Here is a 27,828-nt window from a genome sequence, read left to right as displayed (position 1 = left end):
TGAATGAAAATATTTGATAAATATATAGTAGCAACTGAACCCCTACTCTCTTCCTTCCACACACATTATTCAGTTGTATGATATAACAGCAGGGAGCTAATATGAATCACAAATGACAGTTGAGTCGTCTGCTAACTACTGTTGAGATATAATGCAAGGTTAGACTTAAACCAAGTAGTTAGAAAGGTATTTCATCTTTGCTACTGAGTGGTCATGTTTAAGAAAAATAACTATTAAATGGAGAAAGAGAATAACCTTGGATAATTAAATGACTATGTCACTTAATCCATAACTGCTATTGCTTGCCCTCTAGTTTACATATAACAATGTAAGAAGAGAAGAGGACTTCTCTCTCTGAATCATTTTACCTCTCAGTCTGGACAAACATTATCACTTTCTATTCATGGAGAATTCTGGATAAAAGAGTCATTCTTAGTAGAAAATTTCAGTTTTGTTCTAGAATAATCTCTACCCCTGTATGTACCATACCACGATAGATTATTGTATCAGCTATTAAAATGCACAGAAACATTCTTGCTTACTGATTTTAGATTCTCTTTTTAGGCCTATACATTAAGAGAATTACTGACACAAGACACAAGATTCAAGGCACATAAAATAATTAATATTTTACCTCTGCTGACTGAGGACCTTGGTGCAGGGTGGAGTACTATCTTATTAGTATGGTCACAAAGATTCAGTAAAATTCAGGGTTTTCAGAGTTGAAAATAGTTTAAAAAATGAAGGAGTACTTTCAGTTAACTCATACCAGCTTGAACTAGGAGTAGTAGCACAAAGAATATTTGCTTACACACATATAATAGGAGTTATTAAAGAAGGTCAGAGTGTTGTAATAATTAATTATTATTAATATTCTACCATAGCATCATCACGTTCTGATAGGTGGTTGTAAGTTTATTTTTGGTAAGATTTTTTTTTAAGTAAACTTTTCTTGGAAGTAATGGAATATGTAAAGTGTTCAGTTCCTTTTGCTGGACAGTTCTGAGACAACTGATTTCTCAGCATCTCACTGAGTAGTCTTTGTCATATATGTAGTTAGGCAACTAGATTTTCAATCAGACGCAGAATTTTCAATCCAGGACAGCATGCTTATGTTGCATATACCCGTTTCAATATCTAATCAACTAACTAAACCAAATGATACTAGAATTAAGTTCTGAAAGTAATTCTGTTATGTTTCAGTCATTGATCGCGTTACGAATATGTAGAAATGATCAGTGCTCACCAAAACTTCTAAAGTCTGTTCTAAGCTATTGGAATTATGAATCTACAGCACAGGTGCAACTTCATAAATCCCTTGCAAACAAATTGGTGAGGCCAGCAGAAAATAATTGCAGCTTTATACTTACTGTAGCTAGCTGCACTTAACTCGGGAACTGAACTTTGTAGTTCTATGTATATGCAAAATTTGTAAGCAATTGTGCATTTTTGTGGTAAATAAGAGTGAAAAGGATTTGGTTAAATATGCACCTAACTGCCATTCTCAAAGATCTCTTTTGCTAGGGTTTAGTCTTGTTCTGAGAGAGATAATTACAAAAAGATGGTTTTTTGTTAATTAACTGCCTGATTATCTGCCTGATATATTAGAAACTATTAGGAATCTGAAAGTGTCCTCAAATTTTCCATCTCCTTCACCTCCCAGAGGAAAGGCTACTTACAAATGATGATTGTCACTGTTCTGAGGCTTGTTTTGGATGAAGACTTCTGTGCTTCTATCTTGCCTTTCCTTGAGGCATTATTGACTCTGAAAGTGCAGTAGTTGCTAATAGCTCTCTTGAGACTGTAATATAGCTAAAATGTAGTGTTTCCAGCTTACAAATGCTGTGCTTTTAGTGGTTCTGTTGAGTGATACTGGCCTGGAATAGAGGTAGTATTTTGTTATGGTCTTATGAATACCACCTAGTCTGTGAAGTAGGTAGGAAATTCTAAAAGGAAAAAAAGATTTTTTTTTTTTTTGGAGAAATGCAGCCTCTGGATTTATTAAAGTCATTCAAAATAGTCCCATAGAACAAGTGATTGTAAATGCATCTATTGATCTAATTCAAGCTATGGTTTCCATCATTCCCTCTAATCTACATCTTATATATTACATGTATCTGCACGGCAAGGTGACCTGTGACAGTGATGAATAGGAGATGTATGGAAGTCTATCAGCTGCTGAGTCAAGCTTTCCAAAAATACTATTGACAAAGCAGATGTAAATGACTGTCCTGTAAAATTATCTGAAGCTGAATTATCTGAATTAAGTCCTTTCTTACATTAACACACTGGCAGATTTTTTTTTCTACTTCAGATGTGGAGATGGAAAAGGTTACCTTGCTGCTCCCTAACCTATTTCAGCCAGGTTACATTTTATGGTGGCTTAGTCTAAGATGGTCACTGACAGTGCCAGGCTTTCATACGGAGATTGGTGACAAATGCCCATTATTATAATTTTATCTGATACTGCTGAATCTGAAAAAGAAATCAAGACTGTGGCCTCAGGAAGATGAATAATTACTGAGTTTCAATCTACATGGACACAAAAGTGGCCTTTATTTTAAATGAAGAAGAATATTCAGTAGGATAGGAGCATAATTATTACTTTCTCAGTTATGGCGATTTGAGAGATTAATTTGATCATGAAAGAACCTTTATGCCATGTTCTTTGACAGGTGTGCTATTTTTTATAATTATGTTAATGTAACATTTCTGTTGTAATTCATCTCAGGTCTTTTCTACAATTGCTTCTATCTGTCCATACCAAAGTAGAAACCTTCAACAGCTGGGCAAAAGTTGCAATATATGAAAGTCTGGATAGGTCCTTACAGATAGTCCATTGGCATATGCTATATACACTTAAAAATATATATATATTGCAATATCACGTAGGTTTGGTTTTCTCTATATGAATGATTTCTTCCTGGGCTGATGATAGACAGCTTGACAAGTATGGAATATATGCTTTTGCAGTTTCCTTCTCTACTCCAATAAAATATAAAATTACATACTACTGCACATGCTGTATACATGCTGTGCAGTATATTAAATCCGTTAAATCCACTTGCTAAAAGGAGGTTGTAGAAAATGAAGTGCTGAGAAGATGTTTGGTATGAAATATGTCAGGAAAATATTTCAGCTAAGAGGTAATATCACGAAAGATTGATCCTGGTAAGCATCGTGTGAAGCAAAATGTTGATAATAGAGCATTACACCAATACCTGGACTCAGGCTATTGGTATAGATAAAAGTGTAACCACTCATTTTTCTATTTTTTTTTCAAAGTTTCGCAGAGAATATTATATCATATTTGCTTTTCATTTTATTTTATTTTACATTGATTTAGATTATGTTACTTGACCTGCAGTACACAAGAATTGGATCACAAGTTATCAAGGAATAATAATAAAAGACATACTACACCACAGCAGGTCTATCCTGGACTTAGGCTGTCCTGATACATGGAGCAGTTTGGTGAAGATTAAGACTAATCTTCTTTTTTCAGCTTTTGTATTTTTCTGCTCTTAAGATATTTATTAAACCTGAACCATATATTGAAATGTGGCACTAAATGTACCACTGGAAATGTGTTTGGGACTTGCCTATGATATTGCTCTTTTGACTTTCGTGTGAAAAAAATGGTATTTTCATGAAAAATAATACTTTTGAAAATTAGATGGGCATTTTGTGATTTATGCTAGTATTATGCCTCCATAACAAGGATTTAGAAGATTCTGTTAAAGCCTATGACTGTATAATAGATAGATATAGGTACACATCTATCTGCTCTCTCGATCATCCTTGCAATATCAATGGTTTGAAGCATTTTTAGTAATTCAAGGGAAACTTCCGGGGAGATTCCAGGGAAATACATAATTCCGGACTAAATAATGGCAAATGAATGCTACTTTACCTGAAACTAATGCAGGAATGAAACTATGCAGGACAGGATGTGGGCATTTTACAGTGGTTTGTAATTAAGCTGTTAGTAATAAAATGGGAAGTAGATTAGAAATTTGTTTACACCAGTAAAAACTATTAATCTGAATTTTAGAATATTTTATTGCAATTTTAAATCCCCTCCTACTGACACAATGTGTTTAAATTATTTAAATTATGGTGTAATCTTGCTATTGATGGAACATTAAATGCCTTTAAGTATTTTCCAGTAGTCATTTTCTATAAAAGTGAATCTGTAGGAATCTATCATCACAAGTGTTTGTATCTTATTTTGAAAGAAATTGATTGAATGGGTGAAAGAAAATGGGAAAATACATAACAGTAATTGGAAGTCAATGTGCTTCTTTAATAGTGTCTACGAAGTACCTTATGTTTTCCATACGATATTCGAGAAAAAATGGCTCTCACCTAAAGCTTTTGTAGGCTTTGAACAGAAAGATGAGGAGACCACTATTAGAGGAAATAAGTGGCAAAAAGGAACCAGAGAGGAATGTTTGTTGTGGTTCTGTTTTTTTTTTTTTAATACAAAGTATTATAGTATAATAAAAAATTAAGAGGAAAAAATCTTGCAAAAAAAAAAAAAATCCTGTAATTTTCTACCTGCTTCCAGAATGGCTGTTTTCAATCAGCTCTTCTTGGCTTGTGAGAGATGACTTAGAGGACTTAAAGCAGATCAGCCCACCAGACAGTGATTTGCAGGTCTCAACCAGATCTTGGCAGGCAAAGTAACTTGTTAGAGTACAGACTGCCAGGAAGACTTGTTTTTCTTCCTTCTTTCTAGAAATAAAGAGTTTACAATTGCAAAATTGGCTTGTTGTCTCTTGCTGCAACTACTCCATCTTGGGTTAGTTCATGGAACAAAGTTGCAGATAGTGTTCGTATAAATGCAGATCATGTGTGAGCATCTTGTGCTTGTTTAACAAAGATCTTTCTTTTTACATGTAATGGCTCATAATTTATTTTGTGTTTCTAGGATACTACTGGAATTGATATTCCCATCACTAATCCTACAGAGAAATTTCTTCACTTGAATGTAGTGCTAGAGAATCATTCCCTTTATGGAAAAAAAGCATTAATTCTTAGGCCAAGGCAAGCAATTCAGTATCGGATAAGGTTTTCCCCAATTGCTGTTGGCACTTCAGATGCAAGGTAAGTTGCAATATCATGATACTTGTGTTTGTTACTCTTGTACTAATTAAAAAAAATACTGAACACTTGGTCCAGGTATCTAGATATCACATTAGGAAAAAAGAAAAAAAAAAAAAAAAGGCAATTAAAAATATTTCTAACTTTAAGTACATTGTACCCCAAACCGCAGCCTTCCTCTGAGAAGGAAAAATACTTATCTTATTGAAAAGTATTAAAATAACCCTTAATTATACTAGCTTACTAGAATTCAGTGAGCAATGCAATAGATATTTATTTAGAAATTCCCTCTCAAAACTTAAAATAAATTGTTCATTTTATAACAAGTTCTATAAAGGGAATAATGTGATTTCACTTTTTCTGCAGAGAAGGAACTAAACTGTAACACCACCAACACTAAAAACAGGTTAAGAACTCTCTAACAATCTTTACAGAAATCCATTTAGTTTCGGAATCCTTCATTAATTAGAAATGATCTACTTAATGAATATGGGGAGGTTTTAAATTAAAAAAATATTTCATTGGAAATCCAAAAGAGACTGTGCAGGATGATAATTAGAAATGAAAAGACTAATGACCTTTTGCTTTTACTTGCCAAGTTGCTACTGCTGATCATGGTCCCTAACTGAACCAGTTAGACCAAACAGCCCAAGAGTGCAAAATAGCAAAGACTGCTTTTCTGGAATTTTGTTAATAAAACATTATTCCATTGAAGTGCTGATTTAAAAAAAGAGTTCCTCATTTCCTTATGATATAAGTAGATTGGCAGCTTTCGTTTTTATTAGTGGAGGATGGGAGAGGAGGGCAATAAGGAAAGACAAACAGATGACTTGTGTTCTGAAGTGCAGTATTTGCAAATTCCAAATCCATGTATTTCAAAGTTTTTGTTCGGTTTGTTTGAATTTTTCCCAAGACTGGAGTAACGGCAGCTATTCTCACACAGTATAGCTAGCAGATAGTGCAGTTTTATAGGAAGTAACACTTCAGTAAATATTTTTTTTTGAGGAATGATGTAGAAATAACTCATTCTGAAGCTCAGAATGAGATCATATTTCATTTTTTCCTGTCAGAAAATATTTCTGATTGATAGAGTATTTTTCAAGTCATAATAACACAAAGGTTCCCTTTAATCTTTAAGAAAAATAGAGTAGGTTTGAATCACAGAATGGCGGAGGTTAGAAAGGACCTCTAGAGATCATCTAGTCCAGTCCTCCTGCTCCAGCAGGGTCACCTAGAGCACGTGGCACAGGATGGCATCCAGGCGGGTTGGAAGATCTCCAGAGAAGGAGACTCCACAACCTCTCTGGGCAGCCTGTTCCAGTGCTCTGTCATCCTCACAGGAAAGAAGTTCTTCCTCATGTGGAGGTGGAACTTCCTGTTCAGGAGTGATATATGCAAAGAGGACATAAAGGGCATTGTACATTTTCAATGCATTTTGATACACTGTAGGAGAAAGCTACCTAATTCCCAAGGACCACAATTACAGCAGGACAGAGGTACATCCAGCTACATCAAGCTATTATGCTTTTTCTGTAGCCATGCTCAATTGCCTGTGCTATGGGAGCATGTGGGATGGAGGGTGCTGCAAAAGGTCTGGAACGATAAAGTCATGAAGCAGACAGTTACCTCTCATTTAGAAATTTAGGTCTTCAGTGAGGCATAGATTTGCCCAGTGTATTTCATATATTTTTTAAAAAATTAGCTGCTTGATATTCACAGACAAGAACTAGAAAAATCTGTAAGAGAACAGAAAGTGTTAGAGTGTCACAGGAGTTTACAACGATGCATATCTCACCTACCAACAAACAATTTCCAGCATGGCAAGATTTAATTTTATATGCAAATAGTATATTGAATATTTCTTTGAAAAGTATCTATTTGCCATGCCCCTATAGCCATGTACATCTATTTTTCAGTTTTCACCACTATATATGAAAAATTTTTCCTTCTTGAAATCAGTGAATGGTATTTCTATTACTTTGTCTTTTGAGCTCAAACTAACTAGAAAGGAAATACTGTCATGTTAAAATGAAAGTAAAGTTTACTCCATAACCTGACAATGGAAATGCTGTTCAATTTTTGTTAAAAAATAGTTTCTATGCTGAAAAGTTAAGAAAGATGAAGAGAACATTTTCTTGCTTCTTATTCAGCTTTGGTAGCTGAATACAGGTACCAACAAGAACGAGTATGGGAAAACTGGTAGTTAATTAGAGATTCACTGTATGGAACTTAATACTTTTTTTCTTCTGAATTCTCATCTCTGAATTTTTATCTCTGTACAAAAGCTGTGTCATATGGAGTTTATGTATCTGTCTTTAGTGTCATATTCCTGTCAGAGATGGTTGGAGAGTTTTGGTACGCTCTGAAGCTGATTGTAGACAAACCTTTGCCAACTACTCTACCTGAAATAGAATGTGAACTTGGAAAGTAAGTACATAGCACATCATGCTTAACTTAAGTATAGTATATATGCTATATACTATATATGTAGTATACTGTAATATAATCCTGTAAAACTATGCTATAAAATAGTATAAATTTTATTCCTGGCTTTCATGACAAAGAGGATTTTAGGATCAGATTTTCAAGAACCTGAAAAAATCAGTGGTGCTATTCCACCTATTCTCTCTGTTTGTAGTAGGTTCTGTGGATACATTACTTTTCTGAATGCTAAATTTCACTCACTTCTCAGTTTTATATCTTAGTGAATCTTGCAATTAGTATATTATTAGAGAATACAACATAAAATGATACCTGATTAAATTTTTGTTAGTAGATACAGGAGATAAATGAAATAAGAAAATTGTTTTATGTCATATATTTTAATAACTTATTTCAGTGATTTTATGCATTTTTAATTATTTTGAATGAAGATGATGAGTTACAGAAATTTCAGCTTTCAGTTAATCTAATGCTAATATATGATGTTCATACCAAGTCTAACTGGCAATGAATTTGTTATTAGGTTTTAATAAGCTAAAATCAGTAGAACTGACTATTTCCTTTTTTTTTTCCTTTAAAGTTCTGTGCTTCAAAATGGAATAAAATTCAAATATTTTTTCTCTTAATATGCAGGCTGACGTTGACAGGTATAACAAATAGCTTTAAACCTTTTCATCCAGACTGACATTCCACCCTTTCTCTAGTATGCACTGCATGTGAACTACTTCTGGCCGCAGACCAGGAAGTCATACTTTTTTTTACTGCAAATAAAAATGTAGGTTGTAAAGAATTAAGTCCAGCACTTTTCTATCAAAAATAGTATCTCAAATAATTTCAGATTTTACCTTTTCAAAGGAGAAATATTTTCAATTAATTGTATGTTGTTGCACTTCTTCTGCTTAAGTAAATTAAGTCATCTATATTTACCCTTTGCAGATAGCAGAGGAAGAATGGACCAGTACTATTTATTTCAATTATTAATAGCAGCAACAACTGCAATAATATGTGGAAACAAATTAGTGATAGTCTTTTCATATATTCATAGACAGATATAGATGCATATAATGTGAGGCAATATAAAAAGCCTGACATACCTCTTTCTTTCTTTTTTCTTCATCTGTCTCATACTCTTGGTGTCATAGTTTCCCACTTTTTGTTCAATTAAGTCTTTCAACGCTTTCATTAGAACTTTCCATGTGTCATTTGCATACGGTACTTTCCTTGAAGTGCTGGCCAAAATTTTATCCATTTTCCAAATCCTTACCCATGTGCAATCATTAAATTTTATAAGAAATGGTAAGAAGTATTTGAAATGCTTTTCTGATCACTAAGTGATTAGAACATTTTCTAGAGCTAGACCGTTAAAAAGCAGTTGTCTTCTATAACAGATGCTATAGAAATATATGCATTTTAATACATTCAGCTGTTAATAAAGCCACATATTCTGTAAAGGCACACTGAGCACTTGCATCTTAATGTTTGCTGCTATGTGTGGAGGATTTGTCTTCAGTCTTGTATAACATAACTCACATGATGATGCTGCTTTTAGCAGTTTCATGGATCATTTTACATGGGCTTTACCCCTAAAAATGTGTCATGAGTATGTTCAGTCCTTTTGAAATGTTGGTTGTAGTTTGGAGAGCACTATTGACTTGGATAAAGTTGTTTTTTTTTATTTAAAAAAAGTCCCCTCCCCTCCCCTCTCCTCCCCTCCCCTCCCTTCCCTCTAGTTCTTTAAAACTTCTACCACCTTCTTCTTTAATGTTGTCGTGTGTATGAATGACATCTAATGTCTTTCTAAATGTAGATTTGATTATTCATTGTGTTCTCACTGCATTCTTTGCAATCGATTTGTAAAATTTAAGAATTAGTATCCCTGACATCGCCAGGAACTGATTTAAGAGCCAGGAACTATGAACCTTACTATTGATTTCTAAGCAATTCTGGAAGAAGCAAGGAACACATTCTCGCAGTCTGTGTTTCAATCCTCCTTCATGAACCTGATGTTTGGAGTTTATTGCATTCAGATCTATTACTTTGACTGTGTCAGGTTAGATTTAGTGTTAAGTTCCTTAGTGTATGCCCTTAAGAAAGAAGCCCTTTGGCTTGATGTTCTCCTTTATCTTCATCCATCCATCCTGATATGGAAGGGCTGCGGAGGGGAATCATGGAAAGTGCCAGTCAGTCAAATTATGTTCTCAGTGGCCTTGATTTTATTGATATGTAATATGATTTTTTTTCTGTCATAACTGCCACCGAAAGTGCCATCAATCTCTGTGAGGTGACAGCAGCTTTTAATGGGTTTTGATCACCTGAAGAACCTATGGTAGTCAAATAGGCTGCTTACAGAAATTTCAGACATAACTTTCCATTGGTAAATGAAGAGGCATGTGTGAAGAAGGCCAGACAAAGAACTAAAGGCTGGAAATAGTAATTAAATGGGAGGAAAGGATATTGCCAAATGAATCTGGAGTTTTTCTGTGAAAATTTCCTACTATTTCTGCTTTTGAGACCTCATTGATAAAATTCTTTGAAATTGTTAATGAGAAAAATCTGCCACTCAGGTGTTGAAAATTTGTATCTTAAATTTGTGGAGAATCACATGGAAACCAACGCATCACTGTGTAGGTCAGGAGTAGCCCACCTGCACCCAAGAGGTTAGGGCATGAAGTCACAGCCATAACACTTGACTGAAATGCCTTCTGTTCTTAACATTGATTTTTGTATTTTTTTCCCCCTATTGATTTGGATATGATAAACTGACTCATTTATCCTAGAGAATAAATACCCGGAGCGGTCTGGCAGTTGACCTGCCACAGTTTTGACTAGCGAGGATATTCATTAGGTAGATAAATTACTGCAAAACCAATATATGTATCTGATTTTTCAAACTTGTTTACTGTTTTCACTGATTCACCTTGAATTGTTTTTGCGTATCACTTGGTGTTATAACCAGAATGCGATTTATGGTCATATGTCTCCATCAGAGCTAAACGATATTTTGATCTCATCAGAAGAATCTTGGGGAGTCTTCTGACCTCTTTGGAAAATTGTGCTCCTTATTGAAGACACTTTGTGTGTGTTTATTAACAATAATTAAAAGACAAAGAAAAAGCCTGTAAGATACACAGCCAGCTGATTTATGGCATCACATTAACACAGTGAGCATAGTGTGGTGTGCTTTAGGACAGCCCACAATACCCATTGAAATATAGAATTTGCGCATGCAAAATACCAATTTGTTATGCTATAATGAGCAATGCAACAGTTGTATAAATGAAGCTGATTTTCAGTTATTAATAATTAATGCTATTAAACATGTGCCCATGCTACTGGAAAATTGATAAATGCAATAAAATATAATTCTTATTTTCAAAAATACTCATTTTTCAGAAAAGAAAATAAGTGATTACTAATAGACTGCAATGGAAGAAGCTTTGTAATTAATACTCATTTCATATACTTATATGTATTTTTTTCCAGATGGGTTCGTCTGTACATACCTCTCTTTAATCCTACATGTGAAACTCTGGAACTGGAAATTGTTAACAGCAATCCTAGCAATTTTTCAGTTGAGACTGATCCACAACGGCCTGTAAGTAGCCTGAGAAAAAAAATCTGTGTGTGCCTTCACAAAGTGATAAAAGACAGCTTTCTCTTCAAAATGCATGGAAGCAAATTTTGTGTTTGATAGTGAAAATAATGTTAATGGTTAAAGGTATACAGTGCATACAGAGAAGTGTTTCCGAGATTTTATAGCTTAAAGATAATAATAGCTCAATTTGAAAAACAAAAAATCAACAAGCAAGGTATTCTTTTTTCCTGGAAAGCTTTGTGGAATGGTTTTGAAAAGAACTATGGTGTTCATTGTAATTATTAGGAGGAATTAGAAGGAGGTATTGTAAATAAGCCATTTGTATGAGAAGCTTCAAGAGATTTTAAGAATCAACGGGGTAAATATTTAGGTAGGGTGATAAAATGCTAATGTACGATAAGGCATATAAGAATATCCGACACATGGCATTTATAGCCAGCATGCAGGGCCTGGATTTTGTCAATTTAGTCTCAACGAAACTTCAGGCAAATACCTGGAAACATTTTGTTCTCTAAACTCATCTTTACCTCCCTTTACCAGTAGGAAACTTGTCAGGGACTGTTTCCTACTAAGAAAATCTTCAGCCTGTTTTTAGTATTATGTACTTTACTTTTTTCTCCTGTCACAAAAACCCTTCCATTTTCTTGTCTAACATTTTTGTCATTTCAATGGTCGAGGTTTGTATAGAGAGGATCACATTTTCACTGACATTTTTAAGACCTCATTCTTGACCACTGGTTGCTATGTTAAGCCATGTTTACCATGTATGTGGAGTTACTGTTTGCACTGGGGATCACCCATCATGATGAAATATTTCGGAGGAAGGATGAGGGACATGGTTTCTTTCACAGAGCCAGTTTCAGATTTCACTGGAATTTTACACAGACCTAACTAGTTACTGGAAAGCTGCATCTTCCAAGGTAGCACAGATGATATTGGGAATGCATCAACCAGAGCTATTTTATGTGCAAACTGGTATAAGAGGCGCAAAGGGATCATTGTGGGGAATGTTGTCCTCTCCTGACAGAGAGGACAGGAATGTTGTAATAGGACCTTAAAACAGAGCTGAGAAGGTAGCATGTGTGTTGAATGGTGAAAATAGACATAGGCTGTTAAGATTGTTATAGGTTCATTTCTGGCTTTCAGAAACTAAATAGTGAAGTATACTAGTGCCAAACGAAGATCATACTTAGCATTATATCAGACTTAAAATATAAAATATGAGATGTTTGCATCTTTTAGGCATATTAGTATATCTTCATACATTTCACTAAAAATTGCAAGTGCTATTACTAGTCATTTTGTCAATTGATATTTGAAGAAGGAACTAAAAAATACAGTAGGTAAAATATATTGATTGTCTGAGAGGTTTATACCTATTATGTTTAGGTCATTGGCACAGAATTGAATTAGAGTTTTTTATTGCAACTTTGACTTTTGTAGATCTCTTTTCCTTTCAGTTTTCCTAATTTGTTACTAGAGATTCACACATAACATAACTGCATTTCATTGTTTAGAAAAAGACACGTTAAACACTATCTTCAGCAATTTTGTTTCTTTCTTTCTAATAGAACATTCTGTCCTAAGTATCATTTCGGCATTGAATTCTGAAATATTCTCTGAATTACAATAGTTCTCACTTCCAATTAAAGGCAAAATAAAGCTTTTGGATGGCATTTGCTATAGAAAACTGTCAGATATTTATGTCATTGTATGGAAATACAGCCTCTGTGTGTATCTATCCCCTTTTCAACTAATTTTCTCCCTTTGTGGACTTATCTTTGGAAAACTGATTTGATCTCTTTCCCACAGGCAGGGAGTGGGGTGTAAATACTTGCTTTTTGCTCAGGCTATGTTGCATCTTAGGTTGAATCCTTACATACAGCACTACATTAAACTTCCAATAGATGACTGGGTTTTTTTTTTTTGTTTTCTCATGAACCATGATAGCAGTTTTCATTCATGTATAAATATATTATACTGTCCACATCATTTGACTTCTGATTTTGCTTCAGCCTTTCTGTGATATGGTGAAGAAATTTCCTGCTTTAATTATGCATGTTTCCTTCTCTACCTAAAGGAAAGGTGTTTTCTTGTCTACAGAAAAAATATGAGGCTGAGCTAATTTGAGGGATTCTCAGATGAATGAACAGTTAAATGCAACAATAACAAGTAAATGGTTACAACAGTAAATCAAAGAAGGAATTTCCCTGTTAAGGATGGGTAATGGAAGAGAATTAATAGAGTCATTTTAAAATTACAAATATTCTAAATCAGTATGTTTAAATATGTCATGTAATTCAACATATTTATTATTATGTCATCTCAGATGTGGAACTATTAAAAATATTTGGTTTTGAATCAGGCTATCATTAATTTATATTATGAGTCACTTAACTATGTTAGATGAATCAGATACAAGAGAGATGTAAGGAAAAAAAATATTCTTCCTAGAGATGAATGGCCTACAGTGTAAGCAAAATTGGAATAATATTACAGAATTTACACAAAATTGAATACCATATTTTTAACAGCCACTGTATGCATTTATTTTTCCAATTTCTGAAATATGACAGGGGATTATTTTTTTCAACTTCTATTAAATTTCAAATAGTGACATCATTAGTAATGGGCATTCCTGAGGTTCAGAAGAATAACTCTCAACTATTCCCAAAATTTGGGGTGCTTTAAGTGTAATTTGAAGGATTTTATTCTCTTGTGAGCTTCATGTAAATAGGAAGCATTTCCATTCAAGTTCTTCGTAGACTGATGAAAGTGAGAAAATGAGATGCATCTTGTTAGCAACTTTGTAATTACAGCGTAAGACAGCTTACAATGAGATATGGCATCTTGATTTTCTTTCAAAAACGTTATGAGAGTTATCAAGGAAAATTAATTAAGGATTCTTTTTGATGTGATTTGGATTTTTATATCTTTAATTTTTCTTCAAATGAGCTACACCTACATTTTGTTTCCCTTTTCGTCAACATTATATTGTACATGTTAACTAATAAATCTTTTAAAATTTTGCAGAATTCTCTAAATGTTGCCATGGGAGTGAACTATTGTAGATTTGCTGCAAAATTTTTCAGTTGGTTTTGATGAGATTGTTGAGAGTTACCAGTTCCTGGAGGACAGGTTGGAAATTGGGACTTCTGTTTTTTTCCTAACCTGAGCTGTCTAGTAGAGCAGGGTTCATGTCAAGCGTTTAATAGATGAATATTCTCAATCATCAGTACTACTGTGTTCTCCAGCTTCTTTCTTTCCCTCTTAATATATAAATAAACACACTGATATTTTATAGGTATGTACGTTATATTTATTCACCTATACTTATGATGTGACTTACATATGAGGAACATAACTAAGAAGAAACATGTGCTCACTTTATCTTCAGCTTGTTATTACTCTCCCAGCTTGTAACCAGACTTTTCAGAAAGCTCTTGAAAATATTGTCTTTCATCCTAATCAGCTTTGAAAGACAGTTTTTATTGAGGAAAAACAACTTGATAAAAAAAGGTTGTCAGAAGAGAGTGCAGCTCAAAGTCACTGTGTGCAAACTGTAATAGTTCGCTCATGGCTGAGTGTATTGTTTCATGTGGAGTAGAGAATAAGCTGGGTTTTAATGATAAATTTCCTTACTTTATTGGATTTATGTTAAGAAGCTACTGGTTGCCTTTGATATGTGTATCTTAGAGGACACTTGTTTGTGTAAACAATATGAAAGGCAGGGGAAGGGTTGACTTCTGTGTATTTTACTGAATGGCTGTCACAATGTATGGCCTTGTTTAAATGTGTTGTTAGAGTTATTTCCTCATATTTTTAAAGCTGTTTAGTTTTCAGTAGAAAGTTAGTTCCTTCCCCCTTCCCTTCCCTTCCCTTCCCTTCCCTTCCCTTCCCTTCCCTTCCCTTCCCTTCCCTTCCCTTCCCTTCCCTTCCCTTCCCTTCCCTTCCCTTCCTTTCCCTTCCCTTTCCTTCCCTTCCCCTATTTCAAATCAAATTAATTTTTGGCTACAGTAGAATGTCATACGGCGCAATATAATATCATTTTCTTAAAAAAAGGACTGTAATGTCAAAAATAAAAGCCTTTTAGGCTTTGAAAGCAGGCACTTGGGTGGGTTATCATGACTCCATAGCATGTATTTTTTGGATTCATTGTGGTGGTGCATTTTTTGTGCAATGATAATGTATTAGCTAATGCTTATTGAAAATGGAATTCCAGTCTGTTTTCACCTTTATGAGAGAGAGAGTGTGCTGTTACCTTGCTTTTCCATTTCCTTCAAAAACATTGAGGGGCATGCTCATTAGAGGTTTTTTTTCTTCCTGTTTCTAAGTCTGTGCTTGGTAAGTGTTCTGCAAAGCTGGCTGGATGGTACAGGGTGGAGAGGAACAAGGATGCAAGTGAAACTACAAAGGTCAGTTTTTTAAAAAGGGCCTCTGGACATTGGACATGCACAGTAACTCGCTAGGGGAAATGAGATATTTAGGCTTTTTGGATTTTTTTTGTTTGTTTGTTTGTTTTCAGATGATGAGCAGCTAAATGAACTCTGTATTCCCATCCCTTCCCAGACAGGAATGAGGATGGTGTGTGGGAGGTAACTTTCCTTAGGCCAAGGTAGTGGAGGTTATTCTGGGCAGTGGAGGACTTGGAAAGGTGACAGGAATGGGGTGCTGTCACTTGCCTGCTGGTGGCAAATGTGCTTTCAAGTTGTCACTCACCCACATGACGTGCAAGACGATGACGTGAAGGTGAGGCGGCAGCATGGTCAAGCCCCAAGGTGGTCCCAGTCCTTGGCCGGCATCCCGGCTCTGTCTGCCAAGGGGCAGCCCCACCGGTTAGGCCTGGTCTTGGGGAGCTCTGCGCTCAGCCTGTGTCGGAGCCGTCCTTGAGCACCAGCTGCCAAACCCAGCGAGGAGGAGGCTGCCGCTGCACTGCGGAGCGGCGCGTTCTGCAGTAACCCTCCTTCCCTGCCTGCTGGCAGCCCGTTCTTCCAGGACTGACGTTGCCTTTGTAAAGGGAGTTGTCAGTGCCAGCTGTTACAGGGTGATATTTTGAACTTTATTGGTTGTGATATACGTATCATTTTATAAAATGCAGTGGGATTGCCTGTAATTCTAATCAGTGTGATTCATATCTTTGCACATGGAAGCATTGTGTAGACATATATATGATATTCAAAGCCTATTATTTATTAAAACAACAACTGTGAATTCAGTGATTCTAGTTGATTATTCAGTTTATTCGCAGGTATTTGTATTATTCAGAAGTCTGCTCTTTCACTGCTCATCTGCTTCTTCACGACCCCAGTGTAGTCAGCTACTGTGCTCTTCCCTGGGCAGCTATGACTCAAGCAGCGTAGTTCAGAGGAAGGGAAAATTCTGGCAACCTCGTTTACAGTGTTAGTTTGTGGAAAGGTAAACAGAAGGAGAAATAAACACCCATTTATTAAAACCTATCATCTCTCTCCCTTGTAAGCCTGTATACTTCTGTTGAGGTGAACATAATAACCTTTTGGTATCATCAGTATGATCAGACACAAATGCCTTGTTCCAGTGCTATTTGGGAGAGCCTTTACCCATCTCCTTGGAGAAAAACTAGCTCAGTCATTTCTGGGGAAAGGATGTGCTGTGACTGGCCCTGAGACTGCTTATTGCAATAGCTTTGCTGCTTTGGTGGCCCATGCATGCTGCGAGTAGAGAATGCGTCTGGTGGAACACATTAGTCACATAAATGTCAACACCATCAATACAAGCAGAAAAAAAGAAACTGTCTCAAAAAAAATTGATCCTATCTTCTCTCTGCTTTGCTTTTGTATTTGTACAGCTGATTGTCACTCCTCATTCCAGAACAAAAGTACCTGTGAAATTCTGTCCGTCTGCACTTGGAAGAGGCAAACATAAGGCATCTATAATCTTCAAATGTCCAGAGGTATGGTACTGTATTTTCTGTCCAACACACTTAGAATTCAGTTTAGATAATATTTTTGACTGGAGTGTAAGAAAGACTGACGGTCTGAAAGACAAGTTAAAATTTATTTGCTGGATCCATAAAGAAAGAGCAAATGCAACGATGTTCATAAGTTGTAATATTTTAACTTCAGCTTGCATATACTTTTTCAGTTATGTTATTAAAATAGTATTGACTAGGAGCTGGGACAAGTAATTAATGTTTATTAATTTAGGTATTGAATTTAAGTATTTAGGTATTTTTAGTTTGAGCATTTTAGCATTTTGACTTTTTATAATTTTTCCTATTTTTAATAAGATAACTAAATAAAGAAGGCTGAGTCATCAACAAGACCTGCTAGCTGACTAAAAACTGCAAGTAGGCCCAAAAAGAAAAATTGATAATATGGTGTACATGTCATTATTCCATTACATGACCTCTAGTTGAAGAAGGTATTCTATTTCTATGCAGTTTCCTCTCTTCATTCTTGTTGGACTGTCAGATAACCTAATGGACTGCTGACTGGAGAATTAATACTGTAGTGCTAAAAACTATTTCAGTAACATTCTAATTAATACTACCAAAGCAAATATTCTTTTATATGATGAAAAAGAATTATTTAAGGAAGTGATGTCACATTTTTTTCCTGATAAGGTATGTCTAACAGACAGATTATTTCTAGGCAGTGTTAGCATGACATGTTTTTTTCAGAATCCCTTCTCTTTAATATTTATTAAGGATAAGCACTGGGAGCCAGCAGTTCTGATTTGAATAATACATGTCCAAGACTAGTTCAGGAATCATTGCCATTGTCTTGTCTGAATCCTAATAGTAAACAGAAGTCATATCTATAAATTAAAGAAATAATTCTTCATCAAAACCAGGACCAATAAAACAACTAAATAATTCATGTAAGGCTTTCAGGAGCAAATTGAGCCTTGCCATCTGAATTTTGTCATTCAGTGCATCTCTTCTCAAGCGATGACAGATCTCCAGTTTTTCATCTGTAATGAACGTTAGTCACAAGCTCATCCTTCCTGTTGCTTTGTCCGGATCTCCTGAATCTTTTCAATGTATTTATATAATTTTTATAATTTTTCAATGCCCCTTTTTATGCCTGGATCTTTTGTGTTTTGGAAATTTCCATTTATTTTCACCGCTGTGATACTTGCCAGATTCATCCCAGACTATTTCAATGTGCTAGCTGTTACACTGATAACTGACAGTGAGTCATTTGCACAGACATAGCATAACGGCCCTTTTCGAGGGGACTTGGCCGACTTGGAGGGTGTTTCCTGTCAGCGGTGGAACCCTCAATCAACTTTTAACCTAAAAAAAAAAAAAAACATTGATTTCTCTCCCATGATTTTTCTGATTATATGTATCTGAACTGATACTTTAGACCGTTTGATAGCTGAGTAGCTGACTAATCTAAAATCAGTTAATGATAGTATTGCAGGATAAGTCCTAACTGTTTCTGATTTTGCCTCTTTTATGAATTGGAAGAAAATGCTCTGTGCTGTAACCTGCTTCATTTGTTTCTGTTTTGAAGCTGCAGGAAGAACTCTTCACAAGCAGGATCCAAGTTTAGTGCTAATCACTTTACTATAGTTTGTGAAATCTGAAATTAACTCTGTTGGGACAGCACAACTGAAATGTCAGCTGGAACATAACCCAGATCCAGAGTTCTACAATGTTTCTGTTACCTTATTCTCCTATCATACCATAGCATCCCTGTATAATGGAGTGAGCTTAACAGTAACAAGTAATACAGGAAGGAAGCTGAGTCTTAGATTGTATCTCGTAATATTTTCTATAGAATTTATTGTTTCTATTGTTTTATTTTCCAAACTGGCCTCTAATTTTATTTGAATCCTTTTTTCTAATTGCTCACTTTGACAGAATGTCAGAGTGGGTTTTTTTGAAGATGCTCAGCACTTGAAGCAATGGGACTGCAAATGTCCTTACTTGCTAACCATAAAGAAATCGGTAGAAAAACACAGCCTTTTTCATTTGCAGAACATGAACTTCAGCCTTCAGCAACAAAGCTCGAGCTTGATATGCACAGTTTAGCCAGAAATACTCCTGTGTACCAGTTCCTTAAAAGGAGCCTGGACAGTGCACTCAGCCTTTTGTATATATTGAATTACTTGAGGCAGATGTAGCAAGGAGGGCCATGAGCCAGGTGCACAAATGCTACAGCGTGCTGGGCAGTGCCTAGTTGGCCATGATGGCAAAGGTGCTTCATTGAAGGGGTTAGTCCTGTGCCTTGCGTAGCAGCAGTGCGTGGCTTGCAGTCAGTCTGAGTAATGTACCATGCTAGCTTCCTGCTCATGGATCAGTACCATGAACTGGATATATGTTACTTTCAAGTCAAATATAACCAAATAAAATGTAATTTATAGAGGGAAATGCTTTTTAATTCTTGTTAGCTTGAATAATGGAGAGCTCCCCACAGTTAAGGAGATTTATATTGCTGTCTAAACAAAGCATAGGCTCTATTTTTATGTTGTGACTTTTAGCATTGGGTGGTTGCTGCATTAGTATGGAAACATTTCCTTCTTCTTTCTAAGATTCTATTAAAATCCTGTAGCCCTGGCTGACTTTTACCAACAGATTACCTTTAGCAAGATTAAAATGTCTTTTTTTTTGTGTGTTACATTGAATGTGTCTTTATAAAATGATGATAAAGAGGCAAGTATTTCTGGATTTGTTGTTAGATTTTGAACTATCTCTGTTACAGACTGCCTTACTTTTTGCTGGCAGGTTACTTAGAATTAAATCTGCACTATTGCAGATGATGGCAATAGCATTTCAATTTTTATTTATTAATTTCTATTCTCTTTATGGTGCATATGTTTTGTGTGATAGTGCAAAAAAAACCCAAGCAGTGGGTCATTTCGAGCAGTTCATAATGAGCCTCAAGTTTTAGTCTGTATGTTTATTATTATTATTATTTAATTTAAAGCCAGCAGTGTGAATGTATGTATCATTAAACATTTTCTTTAAAATAGTAGTGGTACCTTGACATTTTCTGTTTACTTTTGCTGCTTATTCATCTTAAAACTTCCATAATGAGTGGCATTGTTAATACCACTTTTAAAAATAACTTAAAAGATTAAATTTGGGATAGGCAACTCTCTGCTGTCATGGTAAAAAAAAAATAAACGTTAATGCATTTAGCTTTAGCTTTATTACCTTTCTCTCTCTCTTTCTCTCTCTCTCTCTCTCTCTCTCTTTCTCTGTCGCTTTCCCCCAGTCCTCCAATGTGATGATACTATAGATCAACTAGTTCTTTCCTGTGTTTTTCCTTCTTCTGTATATATTTTTATATTTGAAGTCCTTTCTTACCTGGAGTAATAATTTAGCTTTTTGGTGATTTTATTGCTTTCCCCTCAATGAATTATTTGCCTTGGTCTTCTGAAGAAGACTTCTCCTCACCTCATTTGTTTGCAGGTTTTAATATATGTGCTCTCAATAGCCCTCTTGCTGTCACCCACATCTGTTCAGTCACTGCACTGGCAGCCCTGAATAGCTACACAGCTGCTCTGAGTACACAAAAGTTAATTGCAAAGAGGAATAACTCCCTAACTCCCGTATAGAAAGCCTGACACTTTGAGGCTGTTGGTTCCTAGATAGCAATATGAGTAACATAATAGCTTGAGGGAAGAAGAAAGAAAGGAAGTGTTAAACAGCACTTCATGTACTACAGAAAATAGAGAACTCTAGAAAGATGGAAGAAAGTAATTTGTCCTAAAATGCACCAATGTGACTTGTGAGATAATATATAATGACAGCATTTTTTATCTACAGCTGAAGGAGTGGCTATTTTACGTTTCTGGAACTGGTCTTCTTCCTCAGCTGATGGAACCAACTAGCATCAGTACATGCATTGATCAGCATTCTTCTGTCATCATATCCTTCAGAAATCCAGCTCCTGAAAATGTACTGGTAGATGTGGAACTAGCAGGTACAGTATTTTATTTTTGGAGAAACATAACTGCCTTGGACATGAGTTGAGTAGTTATGGTTACACTTGCTGAACTCCACATATTGACAACGGGGACATTGTGCATCTTTCACACTGACCCTGGAAAGCGCCAGAGACTCTTCTGGGGGAACTGAGAAATGACACAAACCTTTACACAGCACAACAACTAGGATGACATTCTAGTCTCATGTATACAGGCAGCTAGTTTGTGACTGTGGACTGTACCATAGTCATAGGCATGTTCATAGGCATAGGCAAAAATATATATACTTGGGAGGGGAAAAGTAAATTGACCATCAGCTAGAATGAGAGTTTAGAAAACTAGAAGGGGAAGAGGAGAATTCCACCTATTAGAAAACAGAAAAGTTTAGCTATTTTAAAAGTGCTGACTTTTTTAATATGGTTGTTAAACTTACAACAGTAGTTTGTCTTTGTTGTTGGTCAAATTAAAGCCAAAATATACACTTCAGCATATGTCTTTGTGATTGGTCTTTTCATCAGTGTTGGAAAGAAAGTGTGTTGCTATAAACCTGGATTAGGTTATATTTATATTGCCAGTAGGCAACGAACTGCAAGTTTTCCAGAGGGATGACTCAGGGTATTTCTGTTGGTATTGTTTTCATAACCACTGAGTTTCTTCAGAACTTCTGTAGGGGAGAAAATTGTTTATAGCTGTGGGGCTGAACAAATGACAGATTTTAAACCCATACCTAGGTCTTTCTCCAGGTTGGCCTAAAGTGCCACACATCTGACAGAATGATACCATGCATGAACTCAGGACCTTATTTGTCTAGCCTGCCTGAAGCTTCCACTTAAGTCACTTTGGAGTATTAGGATAGAAACCATAGTTAACAAATCATGCAGTCTATAAAAAATATATCATTTTTTGAGGATGCTGCATAGTTACTGAATTCAAGGCTAATCTGGTTGTAACATTTTTCCTGCTGAAGCTCTGCTGGTGATTTATAGAGATTACTAATTAATTGAGTTATCATGTTGGTGTTCATCTATAAGACCTTCTGGTGTGTTTGATTGCTTTAGTTACCTGGTAAATGGAGTGTGTTTGATTGCTAAAGTTACCTGGTAAATTGAGTGTTTAAAGACGTGTTGAAGTCACCCAATACACAGAAGAGTAATGCAAAATAAATTGTGCTGGGCTACGTTTCTAAGTTGTAACAGCAGATATCTAACTGTATATTTGATTTTCAATTGTGGAATGCAGATCAGTTTCCTACATGTGTAAAACGTTTCAGAATCTGAGGAGAAAAATGTTATTTTGTTATATATGGTTTTCAGGGAAAACCTTCAGGACAAATACAGACAATAAAAGTGTTTTTCTTGATTTACAAATCGTGGATTTGGAATCTTTTGTTTGGTTAATACCAAATCATTTCATATTGTGACGATGGTTTATTTTTATAAGTAAGTGAAGACTTGGTGTTTTTTCTATTCTTGCTGGAAAAAAGACTTCAAGCCTCCCCTGAGTTCGACAGCACTGTCTGAACTATAACTCTCGGGCTTTAATGTTTAGCAAAAACAAGAAAAAGATTGCTTCACCTCTTTTAAGGTGTTATAGGAATTGTGAGTCCTCAGGGACATGAATAGTTGGGTCTAATGTGGGGAATGCTTCAAGGGCTGAAGAATGATTTGAGGGGATATAGTAGTCTCTCAACTTGGGTTCAATATTAAAGCCTGCAGTAATTGGGGTGGGGGGTACCTTTTCACTTTAATCTGGGTCCACTGTCTGGTCTCAGATTTATTTCTTATCTCCTTTCCCAAATCTGTGCTACATCCCCCTAAAACCACTCTGGTCTGTTGACCTCTGCTGTAGTTTTCAGCTGTATAGGTGATTCATAATGAGAGAACCTGGGGATTCTGTTCCCTGAATGTTCTTGTAAAGAGCATTTTTTGGAAGAGTTTAATGTAATCTCCCATGCTTAGCCATGAGAGGATTTTTGTTCACAGATGTCATAAAATAGAGGTCTTTTCTTGAATGACTAGACCACTTAGTTTCTCAGCAGCTAGGCTTGCCGGGGAACACACCAGACACAGCATACCTATGACATAGCTCAGGCAAGGACCAGAGCTTCAGTGCAATGCCCGTGCCTGTACTCCAGTAGAGGTTTTTCATTCATAGGTTAGCTGTTTCTGCAGAAATCTGGTCAAAGATTACACAGCTGCACTAGGTCAGAGCTGATCTTGAACAGAGGCAGCTAAACCCCTGGGAGCAGAGGAAGAGTTTGCAGAGAATTTCAGAGAACGATGTTTATTGCCTGGTCAGTATTTAGTCTATTGGAGCATTCAAGACCCTGGCAACTAATAATCAGCATCACAGTTTATTCCCTGGAAGAGAAATGATGATGCTAGTTCCTTCATTTTCAGTCTGCATCTGCTTGAGCTTGTTTTTTATGTTTCCAAAAGCTTTGTTGCTACATTTGCTTTGTTATTGGTGCCCATGTTTATTTCCACAGTGGCCCCTTAATTTTGTTAGGTCTTTGTTGTATGTGGCATGATTTCTTTCTGGTAAAGCCACAAATTGCACAAAACTAAGCTGAAGCTAAAAACCAAGTAGGCAACAGCTAGCAATTGGACAGTTGGGCAGTTTATCGTTACAGCTAAAACAAGCTCAAGCCATTTCTAAATGAGGTGTGTCAACTCCTGAACCATCACATTATTGAGTTAATAGAAAGCCTTGTGGCCTGTTATTTGCAGTAGAAATAATGCACACATCGAAGAGGTGGAAGTATGGAGAGGTAACAAAAGAGGAATATAAAGGCACTGAGAGAATACTTAGAAAATCAGGAAGGCCAAAGCCCACCTGGAGCTAAGACTAGCAGAGGTTATACAGGACCACAGGAGAGGTTCCACAGCTACGCCAGTGGCATAAGGAAGTTCAGGGAAAATATGGGTGTTGGATGGGGGGTATCAACTAGTGGCAGACAATGCAAAAAAGAATCAAGTTCTCAACATGGTCTTTTTGTTTGTTTGTTTTTTTTCCTTAATCTCAGGCAAAATGTACTTCCAAACCAGCATATTCTGATATGGTTTCAAAGGGCAGCTCATGTGGGAACTGTGAGCTCCTTAGAATTGGCCAATGTGATCGTGAGGCTGTGGTCTGTCCTCTGAAAATCCATGGTGATAGGCGATGTCCCTGATGATTGAAAAAGAGCTGGATTATTCCCTTAATTTAAAAATGCTAGAAACAAGATATATGGAGCAGTAGGACGGGTCTCCCCTCAATTACTGGTAGGATCCTGGAGCACATCCTCTTGCAGTCAATTTCCGAGCACATGAGGGTCAAGTTAATTAGAAGCAGTCACATGGATTCACTGAGGACATATCGTGATTGACTAACCTGACTGCCTTCTACTGGTTAAGCAGATCATGGGGGTGAAGTGGATGTAATATACCATGATTTAGTAAGGCTTTCGTCACTGCTAATTGTCATATTACAGTTGGAAGCTAAGGCAGCATGGGCTTGATAACAGACTGTTGCCTGGGTTGGAAACTTGGCTGGACCATCAGTCTCAAAGGATAGCTGCCAGCTGTGCAGCCAGCCTTACCTGACCAGGAATTAATTGATTACAGCGTTTCATGAAGTGTGGAGGGGTGCATTACATATGTGACATGAAGTTTCTCACTGCACCTCATAGAGGGCAGCATGGTTTCCTAGTGTAAAATGTAAATTGGTATTCTAATTTGTATAGCAACTGGAGCAATTATGAGAAGCAAACTGCTTGACTTTTTGAGCATAAATCCACTGCCACATAGCATAGCTTAATATTCTAGTACTAATATGTACTATTTATAAAAATGCTAATCTAATGCTATTCAAGAACAACAACAAAAAAAAAAAAAAAAGGAAATGAAAGAACGACCGAACCTCTCCACAATATGCAATCCTAAGAAAAATGATTTATAAAGCTTTAATGTGGATACTAAAAACTACTAAAATGTAACATACTGAGAGACTATCTTAAATTTGCAGAAACTGCCTAGTTTAAATATTTTAATGAAAACAAAGTTGTCTTTTTGACTACAGAACATTAACTTGTCCTAGGGAGATTTTCAATAATAGAGACAGCACACAGGCAACTGGCTTAGACAATGAAAGACTAATATTGGCTTTTATGCATCAGAAGTTTCCAGTCTTCATTTTTTTCCTTATACATTAGTAGACCTGACATGATGATGATCTAATATTCTGTGATCTGCAGTGAAATTACTAAATGTTTTCTCTGAGAAATATTTTTTTTTTACTGTGGTCTTTATATAACTAAGACCACACTTGTCTTGTAAAATGTATTCTGAATTTGTTAATCTGTTTAATTTATAATGTTAATTTTCTAATTTAGTTGTCACTGGTGATCTATAAATAATGTTTGCTTGTTTGTAATCACAGTAAGATAGTTACGTACTCAAGTTGTCTTTAGAATTGGTTGTACGTGCTGTTGTTTCCTCTCTCTAGAAATATTTACTATAATTCTAATTTCATTCTTTTCAGAGGAAGAGAAGTCTAGTCTTAGAAGCAATTTTATAAATGCAGCCATTCAGTGTAGTATTTCCAGTTCTTACATGTCCTGAAAAATAATTTCCTTAATGGTATATAAATTTAGTTGAACTTTAATGTTACCAAGACTTCATTTACCTGAAGAGGAAGCAAATAATATTTTAATATGCTAACTCAAATATTGTAGGTACCATACAGATATGTTTGCCTGCTGTTCAGCTGATTAAACTTTTTTTTTTTTCAACATTAAGAATGAATTTGCCATCCCACAGACTAATCAGTCAGGTTAGAAAATAATAGTAAAATGAATACATTGCTCCTATTACCCTTCTTTTTTTTCCTTTTTTAGACCTGGTTCCATATGTCTCAAAAAAACTGCATTTTATTAAAAACTGTTAAAAATTATAAGTAAATCTAGTGATCCATTTCACCTATGCTTTGTTATGTACCACTATTTCCTTTTGGAAGATGTAACATACTAGATTTTCAGCTATTTATTTTCTTTATCCTAAATAGTAAGCAAATCACTGCAATGCTAATATTCTGATGCACTTTTAAGGATCCCATTGTGCCAGTCATTTCTGCCTACTGTAAACTAAAGACAGCACATTTGACCAAAAATCTCCTTTTTTATTCCCATGAACTTCATACTTCAGCAATGGGTGAAGTGGCCGACACTCCCGGGGGCTGTGCTGCCATTCAGAGAGACCGAGACAGGTTGCAGGGTTGAGCAGAGAGGAATCGCATGAGGTTCAGCAAAGGCAAGTGCAGGGAGTTGTCCTGCAGCTTGGGAGGAATAACCTCAGACACCAGGACAGATTAGGGGGTTGACCTGCTGGAAAGCAGCTCTGTGGATAGGGATTTGGGAGTCCTGGTTGACAACAGGTTAGCTATGGGTCAGCAGTGTGCCCTCGTGGCCAAGAAGGCCAATGGGATCCTGGCCTGCATGAGGAGGAGCGTTGCCAGCAGGTTGAGGGAGGGGATCCTGCCCCTGCTCAGCTCAGGTGAGGCTGCACCTGGAGTACTGGGTGCAGTTCTGGGCTCCCCAGTACAAGGGGGACATGGAGCTTCTAGAGAGGGTGCAGTGTGGAGCGACAAAGATGATTAAGGGAGTGGAGCATTTGGCGTATGAAGAAAGACTAAGCGAGCTGGGCCTGTTTAGCCTGGAGAAGATCGAGAGGCGAAATATCTGCGGGGAGAATGTAAACACTCTTTGCCATGGTGGCCAGTGACAGGACAAGAGGTAATGAGTATGAATTAAAACACAGGAAGTTCCATCTCCATGTGAGGAAGAACTTCTTTCCTGTGAGGGTGATAGAGCCCTGGAACAGGCTGCCCAGAGAGGCTGTGGAATCTTCTTCCCTGGAAATCTTCCAGATCTGCCTGGATGCCACCCTGTGCCACGTGCTCTAGGTGTCCTTGCTAGAGCAGGGGGATTGGACTAGATGATCTCTGAAGGTCCCTTCCAACCTCAGCCATTATGTGATTTTGATTGCTGTGAATACACCTTTCCTACCAAGAAATGCCTGAAGTCGGTCTTTTGTTAGATCTTATGGTATTTTTATATGATTTTGCTTATATCCGTTTGTTAATGAGATGTCTGAAACTGAACATAATATTTCAAGATCATTGAAGACTCTTATTTACAAAGATCCTCCTACTCATGTAGTGATGCTTTACACTTTATTTATGTGTTTTGGCATGAGGTATCTATCTTTGTCCTTGGATTTCTTGTAGCAGAGGAATTACACACTTGGGGAAGCATGATCTAAGTAGGAATGATGGAATTATCACTTCAGAGATGACTGCAGCAACCTACTATGTGATTTACTTTTGCATTTTAGTCTGAGATATAAGTCAGTCTTAACTTAGTCCTCAAAGGGAGAGTAACAGGCTAATAATTCCAAATATTTATGCATTTTTTTTTCTCAAAAACAATCCAGAGAATAGAAAATGATCATAATGTTAGTGAGTAATTCAATTTTTGAATCCGTCTCAAAACAGAACTTGAAACTTAAGTTTAATAATGAAAAGAAAACATTATTTTAGCACAGAAGCATGCTCCTGGAATGCAACAACATTTGTAGAAGTTTCTTAATTCTCTAAAGATTTAATAAAAGTCAGCTGTTTCTTACTTTCAAGTAACATTCCATAGGCAGTTTCTGCACTATATGTGAATTAAAGTAATACAGAATTAAAATAGAAATTGAGAATAGAAAACAGAATTAATTGGGAAA

General features: G+C 36.1%; 1 protein-coding gene across 1 annotated transcript in view; it reads left to right on the top strand.

Moving 5' to 3' along the window:
- Nucleotides 1–27,828, top strand: part of CFAP47 (cilia and flagella associated protein 47) — a 284,853-nt gene that overhangs the window by 186,554 nt on the left and 70,471 nt on the right. The window contains exons 52-56 of the mRNA XM_088521979.1: nt 4,934–5,109; nt 7,426–7,533; nt 11,032–11,143; nt 16,968–17,072; nt 20,904–21,060. Of these exons, the coding sequence (XP_088378105.1) occupies nt 4,934–5,109; nt 7,426–7,533; nt 11,032–11,143; nt 16,968–17,072; nt 20,904–21,060 (658 nt within the window). The remainder of the gene's footprint in view (nt 1–4,933; nt 5,110–7,425; nt 7,534–11,031; nt 11,144–16,967; nt 17,073–20,903; nt 21,061–27,828) is intronic.

Source organism: Tinamus guttatus, unplaced genomic scaffold, assembly GCF_059628265.1.
Source record: "Tinamus guttatus ecotype Peru unplaced genomic scaffold, ASM5962826v1 Tinamus_guttatus_pri_ptg000008l, whole genome shotgun sequence".
Lineage (NCBI taxonomy): Eukaryota > Metazoa > Chordata > Aves > Tinamiformes > Tinamidae > Tinamus > Tinamus guttatus.
The sequence above is the reverse complement of the archived record's forward strand: the minus strand, read 5'-3'. Positions and strand labels throughout refer to the sequence as shown.